The sequence below is a fragment of the Papilio machaon genome, chromosome 15, assembly GCF_912999745.1.
Source record: "Papilio machaon chromosome 15, ilPapMach1.1, whole genome shotgun sequence".
NCBI classification, from domain to species: Eukaryota; Metazoa; Arthropoda; class Insecta; order Lepidoptera; family Papilionidae; genus Papilio; species Papilio machaon.
In genome coordinates this window covers 5,974,005-5,983,136 of record NC_060000.1, presented here as the reverse complement: position 1 = coordinate 5,983,136, position 9,132 = coordinate 5,974,005, and the positions used below count along the sequence as shown (strand labels likewise).

Below are 9,132 nucleotides of genomic sequence, written 5' to 3'. Positions count from 1 at the left end.
CAATAGTTTTTCAATTTTTCCTTATCCAGTAAACAAATTTATTAAAGTTATGTGTTAAACCCAAAATAAAAACAGAGTATTTGGACATTCTATGATGGAGTAATGATTGAAACCCAATCCCCATTCTTATGATGTTTTTAAATTATAAATTAAAGCAAATGGCCTAGAAGGATAGGAAGATATCTTTGATTGTACAATACAGGTCTAATATGCGATGGTCGTTGGTAACTGGATTGTTTAGCAGCACGTTTAATATAAAATGGGCCAATCTCCAAGGTACGTACGTGTATTGTATAGTCTTTTTATATAGGTAAGTGACCATAGCCTGTTGACAACTGTGTTTGCAGAATTAAATTTACTACTACTTCACGCTGTCAGCTGATCCCCTCCCCCCGAGACCCAACCTGGAACATCAGCTGGCGAGGACCTTGTCTGTGATCACTATCATAGTCAATCGATATCTATTCATGGAAGTGTAGGATGTCCCGATGGTGTACAAAACATAATATTAATGTTTACCATTATACTCTTATATTATAATATTAATTGCTATTTAATCCGCGGTTACAAAACAAGGGGTGGTGACGCCATCGTGAGTGGTTGTTGGGGTTGGTTGTGGAGTGTGGAGAACCCTGGTCATCTATTAAAAAAATATATTTACAGTTAAGCTTACAATTATACGAAAAAACATTTCCTTTTGCAGCATCATGATCAAAAGCACATTAACTGCGAAAAAAATTGCCCTGTTTATAATTTTTAGTCTGTATATTAGTTTGATCGCAATGGCTACAGCACGTCGGGCAGCTGTCAATGACATATTCGTTTGCTTCGTGTAAATTTTGTGATGTACAATTTTCAAATCCGTCTTTTTATCAATGAATATGATTTACATTAATAGATAATGATTACTATTAGTTTTGGCTATTCTACTAAAGAGAGTAATAGTTTTTAAAAAATTACACAGTGTTTTTTGTTACAATGGAGGATCTCAATTTGACAGAAACTGAGATGAGATATTTCAGTGACTTGTTTTTGTGTTGTGACGAAGAGTCCAATGGGAAAATACCGATTCTGAAAGCGACTGAGCTATTCAGATCATCCAATGTACCGAACAATATATTATGCCAGGTAAATAAAGTTGGCTTTTCATTTATAATCATTTGTGTTATTAGTGAATGATTATTGTCACCAATTATGCATTACAGATCATGGATATCAGCGTAGCTCCAAATAACCATGCATCTCTAAAACATATGAATAGAAAACAATTTTATTCTGCACTCAAATTAATAGCGGCTCATCAGACAAATATGACATTAAAACCTGAACTGTTATCAACACCGCTGGATCTTCCTCTACCAAGATTTACCTGGGCACTTAATTCTGAAGCCAATTCAGATCTAATACAGTTGTCAAATTCGCCAAAAGAACAATATTTACCTAAAAGAGACAGAAATTTTGGAAACCTTGGTGCATATGAACCTATTAGATTGTCTTCTAATTTGTCTGACAGTGATCTACCACAAACATTGTCTCACGATACTGCAGAAGCATTGAGCACAGACTCGGAAATAGAATCGGAAACTATGTCACAAAGATCAGGTTCATGTGGGGTAAGTTCTTTATATGATAACTCAATTCTCCCTCATATGAGAGTATTCACAATCAAGGGCTAAACTCTGTAAACAAAAAAACAAGTAAATATCTGATTATAAAGTAGAAGAACGGCCGCTGTTTTAATAGTTTATATATATATTTTTTAAATTAATATTTATTTATTGTTTATTTTATTATATGCACAATACAGTTAGATAATTTAGGTAATACTACACCAAGTTATAAAGTTAATTTCCACAATGATATAACCTTGACAGTTTGCAAACAGGTGATATACATAGCATAGTTATTACTCTCTTATCAGTTAGAATGATCTAGACGATACAGCCTTATAGCCGTGTAAAAGAATATTTAGCAGTAAATTGTAACACAAGTATGAAGTCAACATTTTTTGTCTACATTTTAGTATTGCCAAAGATAACATTTGTTTAATTCACAAAAAGTGTTTATAAAGATTTATATTACTTCGTTGCATTTATTTAAAAAGAAAATTTGTTTTTTCGTAGCAAAAATTAACAGTAATATGATACTTAGCATCTAATGGCCGGTTATTACGTGTTTAATCTATTCTTACTTCATTATTTATATGGTTCATATAATCTTTATTAAAAGAAAAAATAATAGGCAGACATGTCCGATATTGTTTATTAAATATTTTATTTATACACTTGGTTACAACCAATGAGCGTAAATCTAACTCAAATCTTACCAATATTATAAATGCGAGTGTTTAGATTGATGGATGGATGTTTGTATGAAGGTATCTTCGGAATGGCTGAACGGATCTTGACGAAATTTGGCACTGATGTAGGACATAGTCTGGAAGAACACATATGCTACTTATTAAGTTTTTTTTTAATACCGCGCGGACAGAGTCGCGGGCGACTGCTATGCGTTAATAAATCCCACTATATTTACAATGGATGGTTCAATTTCATAATTCCGTTTTCAAGTAAAACATAAACGGAATTAAAATTCAATTCTACATATAACATCCTGGTGAAAAGTAAATATTAGATGACATATGAAAGAATACAAGTAAATTATTATTTTTTTATAACAACTCTTATCATCCAGACAACCTATTAGGTCATCACAATGTATTCAGGTTTTGATTGAATTACATTGTTTGTTAATATAACAGAGCAATGGTTATTTATTGTAACACACTATTGTAAAATTATTACTCGGGTTTGTCTATTGGTTGAAATTCAATAATAATTCATAATCAAATTTTTTAAAATTAAGAATATGGCTTATAAATTTTAACTGTGTCAAATTTATCAGATTCTAATTCGGAAAATTTTCTTAAATAGTGGTACTAAATTCTATCTATAATTAATGCGTCAAATACTATTATTAGCATAAGAATTTGCGAGGACTAATTTTTTTATCATTTGGAAAACTGATTTCTTACTATTAAAATTATGATTTTACATAAAACTTCCTTTAACCTTTATTGATTATTGTATACATATATATTGTTTAGTGTAAAGCTTTATTCAATAAAGTAAAAGCAAAAATATTCACCCGAAATTATTTACATTATTTATATCTTTGTTTGTCTGTCTCCTGTTATGTATCCATCTTGTTCATGTTGACTTCATAATAGTGTTTTAATGTACTATTCATAATTAATGGTCGAAGCCGACTTCGTCAGCGGAGATTAAAAAAAGTAGCCCATAATATGCCCGCGTGTATCAGCTACCTTCCCAACAAAATCAGCCCAGCCGTTCCAGAGATTACCAGGAGCAAAAATAGCCTTGTGAACAGACAGACAAATAATAAGGTCATCTGTTTTTATTTTGTTACATCTCATTGCTACAAACATTTTGTTATTAAAAGATTGTGTTACTTCTTAACCTTCAGCTCAAGTACTGTTGATTATATTTAATAAAAAAATTTGCAATTACAAAACAACATACATATCTTTAAATTTATGTTGGGTCTGGCTTTCATTACGATTAACTAGACCAATGATGATTTTTGAAATGATGAAACTTTCATGTCAGGGCTGTTACAACTGCACTCAAGTCGCTTTATAGGTATTAACCGTCCTTAGAATTCATTCCATATTAAAAATTAAATAAAGGCATGGTTGAAATATCACTACCACATAGAAGACAGGTGTGAAATGGAAGCAATTTCGTGTTCCGTCTGATAAGTGTGGCCTAATTTTAGTCTAGGGAAGTTGATTTACTGACACCTTATAATATATAAAAAAAACTACAATGGTGATCATATGCATTGCAGAGGAGAGTTAAGACTGGGTCACCGTGGAGCACAGCGAGTGAGAGCCCCACACCAACTAACAGTGTAGCAGAGCGCGTGCACCCAGTGTGGGAGCACAGTGCCACCGGACGCGGCGTTTGGCCGACAAACACCGCTGAGGAGCATACGCGGCTATTAGGTTAGAGTCATTCCGTAACATAAATAGTGTGTCTCTACACTTAATCAACCAATACGTCGACATATTGTCGTATAAAACTTTACTTTAGGTAGCCCTTGGAAATATGGCGATATAGAAAACTTGTATTATTACTTTCCAAATAAGAATGTGTATAATTCAAATAGCTGTCAAAATGACAGAAATAAGTAGACCAGTACATATGTTTATTCTACATTTTAGAGTTAACAATCACTATGCAAATATTTTTTGTTCTAGCGATCTCAAATATTCTAGCGATTTTTGACAGATGAAGGTCGTTTTCGCGCACATTCTTATTTGAATTATATTGTAAGTTATGACTAATGGAGCACTTTTGGAGTATTAAATCAATATAGCAGAAAGTTTAATTGATCTAGTAAAATAAATTAAAAAATAACTGATTAACATGTCTTCGTTTCTCACGAAAAGCGCATATAAAAAAAAAACAAACAATAAAAAACTTCTGCATCAGTCGTTATCGAAACTGGCTTAACAAGATATCGTGAGTCACTTTTTAACTTACTGACTGAAATTAATTTTCTTGCTAATAACGTTTTTGACGGCTGTTAATTAAACTGCTGAATAGGACCAAACCCAACACAAAGCGAATAACATTTCAGAAAAACGATTACGACTGAGCAGTAATGGGGTAGATTGGGGGAGATTTGTAACATATTGTACAGTCATAGTATATTTACTTGATGCATTTTAAGTTTTCAAATCTTTGTCATTATTCCAGGTACGGAAGAAGAGTCATCAGACCGACATTCATCTGAGGAGGAAGGCGAGGGCGAGGGCGAGGGCGAGGGGGAGGCGGCGGGGGGCGCGGCGCTGTGGGCGGTGAGCGAGGCGCAGGCGCGTCACTACGCCGCGCAGTTCGCGCAGCTGCGCCCCGAGCGCGGCCTGCTCTCCGGACACACCGCCAGGTGACTACTCTACGTCATATACTGCTTCTGAATAAAAATGACAGGGAAGACTTTAAAACTTCTTATGATGCCAAAATAACAATGCATGAGAAATCGTTCGTTCTACCGAACTTCGTTAAAACTAAAATTTTACAAATCCATGTTTCCTTTCAGAATGTTCTTTGAAAAATCTCGCCTGTCGGTGACCGACCTTAGAAAAATATGGCAGCTATCAGATATCACCAAAGACGGAATGCTGACACTCGAGGAGTTCAGCATAGCGATGCATTTGATCGTTCTGAGGCGGAACAACATCCCGGTGCCGGACGTACTGCCCGCCTGCCTCGTACCCAGGGTGGACTCGCACTTCTCCCAGCAGGCGGTCACCACGGACCTCGTCGATCTCGGTTCAGACATGTTCAGCTCCGGCACTTCCGCCGATTTCAACTTCGCACCCAAACCCGAAGCTAACGATCCCTACGAAAGTAAACCCACAAAGAAGCCCGAAGACCGGCCGCCGTCGCTGACGCCGCCCAAACCGGAGCCCCAGGTCAACAACAAGGAGTGGACCAAGTTCGTCGACGACTCGCCCACGTTGAGCGTCTCAAGTCCCGGTCCCAAGCCGGTAAATTTCGACTTTCAAAAATCGGCAGTGGAAAGGGATCCCAAAATTTTCCATCCCGTCGCGTTGAGAGTTACGCCCGACGCCAGCGCGCTTCCGACACACGGAGAGGGCGACATGCGCGCCAGCACCTCGCCGCGGCGGGACGACTTCGCGCACGCCTTCGAGCTGGCCAGCCCCAAGCGGCTCGGCGCGCAGCCGGACCCGCCCCAGAACGGAAACAACCAGGAGATAAAGGCCATCCAGCGGCCCCAACCGAAGAAGCCCGTCAAGAGCGTGGGGGTGCTGCCTCCGCCGCCCGCCCGCGAGCCCTCGGTGCACGCGGAGGACGGGCCGCAGTCGCTGCAGTACCCGCCCAAGAAGGAGCCGCCGCCGCCGCCGCCGCCGCGCCCGCTGCGCAACCACGCGCGCTCCAGCTCGCTGGACCTCAACAGGTTCAAGGGCGCCCCCGCCCCGCCCCCGCAGCCTCCGCCCCGCATGTCGCCCTCCGCCACCTCGCCGCCCGCGCGTCGCCTCGTCAACCAGCGGAGTGAGGGCGAGCCCGCCTTCCCGCCTGACGCGTTCGCGCCGCCGCCGCGCGACTACGAGGAGGAGGAGGAGGGATTCGGCTACATCCGCGAGGACGCTCCCAAGATGCACGGCGCCTTCGAGGTGTATCGCAAACCTTCGCGCGAGTCCTCGTGCGAGGCGGACCCCGACGTCAAGTCGCTGCAGGAACAGAACGCGGTGCTGCGCCGCGTCTGCCGCGCCCTCTGCGCCGAGCTGGCTGACGCGCAGCGCGAGCGGGAAGCGCTGCGCCTGCGCCTCGACGCCGACACGAACACGCTCTAGTCACACACACACACACACACATAAACAAAGTGAAGCTAAAGGTAATTCATTCCCAGTGGGCGACTTATAAATTAATAATTGATCCTTTACTATATGATGTTTACCAGAACAATATGATAAACAACATAGATCCTTATCAACAGTAAGAGCAGTCACAGTCATATTACATTATAATCCAATTCAACAGAAATAACAAATAAAAAACATTCTCATGGTATAAAACATTAAGTTTATTTCTCAAACTTTGTTATTTACATGCGATATCATATTGTGGATAATAAAGCGTAACAATATATTTATTGATTAACATTAACCTACTTCAAATAATGTAAAGTTGCCCACTGTGAGTACCCCTCAGGTCATACTAAGTGGCCGTTTCAATTCCATTCGTATATATTTTCGTGCCTGTCGTAGTTTTGTTGATTGTGTAATCTCATAAGATGAAAATCATTTTTGAACGATTTTTTATATTTAGTATTCATCACTGACTGTTGTTAATATTTTTGTAAAGACATCATATTTTAAAGTCTGTTTAGACACCGAGCTTTGTAACATACCTTTTTTGCTTTGAAGTAGCTTATGAATTATATGAAGATAGTGTTTTCAAAGGTTGTGACGGAACCAACCTTCCGCATCCGCAAGTGCGAAACTTCTGCATCCGCCTCCGCTTCCACCTCCGTCTCCGCGCAGCGCCATATTTTGCGGAGTTGAAACGGTTGTTTTTTCAGGTTGACTAACAATGCAAGAGAAGTTAATCTCGGCGGTACATCCACGAGGTTGTGTTTTTTAATATAATTTACTCTTTAACGTTAATTTTTTTTTTAAAATATTTTTTACCAATATTTGCCAAGCATACAAGCATAGATTTTTTTTTATGAACAAGATCATCAAGATGAAAAATTACAATTTTTTATTTTGTTTCCGTTTCGGAATCCGCTTCAGTTAACCTCCGCATCCACGGACCGATGGTACTTACCTCCGCATACGCCTCCGATAAAAAGGCCTCCGTTACAATCCTAGTTTTGTATGCTAAAAGAAAGGCCTACATTCGTAATCATATGCTTTCATGATTTTTTAAAGAATTATTTATCATCCGTCTATTTTTGGTCTCGGATTATTTGTATCATAATGAGCGATTTGTTTCTGCGTTTTTTTTTATTTTATTTAAATTTGTGCTTAAGGAATTTTATAGAGCTCGGTGTTATTATTAAACGGGTTTTAATATGAAAAAATGAAGAGGCTAAAATTAACCCACGAACATAATATTTGCGATCATTTTGTCTCTTGTCCTAATAACTTGAAAAGATGTTAGAAATGTCGTAAAAATATTTTTTAAAATCTACGATAATTTATTAATTAATAATGTTTTAAAAACGTCATACAATTTAGTCGAAATACAAGATACAAAGATATTTATTCAAATATGAAACTACCTCAAAATTATTAAAAAAAATAAAATCGAATATTTTCAGAGCGTGCTTAAATCGACTAAATGTTCGATGACGTAAAGTACATTTCGTTTAAGCCGATTGTAGTTATTTAAATTAGTAAAAAAAAAATTTTGTCTTGATGGATGTAGCGCTAATCAGTGTTTATCTAAACTGGCTTTGAATAGATCAATAAAGATTTTTTTCTATATTCAATTATAATACCCGCCATTTGGTTTAATTTCCTTGACGTTAGCGAGAAAAAATAATATAAGAGACCCAAGACATGTTTATCTCGCTTTCACCAAATGAAATTGATATAGTCTAAGAGCTAACTTAAAAAATGGCGGGTACTTTAATTATAAAATGTATATTATAATAAAAATTACTAATTATTTAATTTCCATCTCGGTTCCAATCTGAAATATTAGAATCTTTTACGTATTTTTATACATCCGTGCAATATATTATAATAATATGCAATTATTTTTTATGAGTCCAATCGTAACCAAGATTTAAAGAAATATGGCGCTTGAAATGCTTGCATTGCATTCCTTATTTAATATGTAATATGCTATATGTAGTAAATAATATATATTTAGGTGTACCAACGGACAGAAGTGTCTTTGTGAATGTTGTATATTATATATTAGAAATATTATTGTATAAAAAAAAATGTAAAAGCTGTAAGCAAAAGACAAAGACTTGAAGTACATCTTGAGTTGGAGGATAAGAGTAGCGAGATTGTTTTCAAATAATGAATTACAGATTATAGTAATAGAGAAGAGGAAATGTGAAAACATGTATTATATAAGATTATTGTAAAAGTATTTATCTTTTTATTTTAGTTGTTATTTTAATGTGTATTTTGTTGTGGTTTCGAGTTAGCTTGTCGCGGGCGCCGGCTCGCCTCGGCCGCCTCTACACTTGATCTGTCAATGCTTGACTCACTGATCATTTCGGTCCAATTTTTGTAATACTAACATTCACCATTATATTTATATATTTATGTTTCATAAAAAAATATACAGTAATGCATATTATTGTAGCAACTATGTACAATAAATTTATTTCAAAAGTCTTTGTTTTTGTATTGCATAAATTAACCTGCACTTGAATATGTTTCCGAAAAGCTTAAACTTCGATCATCAATATTTTGATCGTTTAAATAATTATTTTTAGTTATGTTCATTATTACAAATACTTGAATAAATAAAACGTGGCGATGATATTATCGGGCCTACGTTAAATAGGTTATATTTGTTATCTGCAATAGTTGATATCTAAAAATCGATATTTTGA

At 37.0% G+C, this 9,132-nt stretch overlaps 1 protein-coding gene across 1 annotated transcript; it reads left to right on the top strand.

Moving 5' to 3' along the window:
- The first annotated feature begins 754 nt into the window (after positions 1-754).
- LOC106710220 (ralBP1-associated Eps domain-containing protein 1) lies at positions 755-7,261 on the top strand. Its single transcript, XM_014502224.2, has 5 exons — positions 755-1,128; positions 1,206-1,613; positions 3,871-4,027; positions 4,785-4,971; positions 5,125-7,261. Exons 1-5 carry the CDS (start codon positions 979-981, stop codon positions 6,401-6,403), a joined length of 2,181 nt encoding a protein of 726 aa, XP_014357710.2. The 5' UTR covers positions 755-978; the 3' UTR covers positions 6,404-7,261.
- The last annotated feature ends 1,871 nt before the right edge of the window (positions 7,262-9,132 follow it).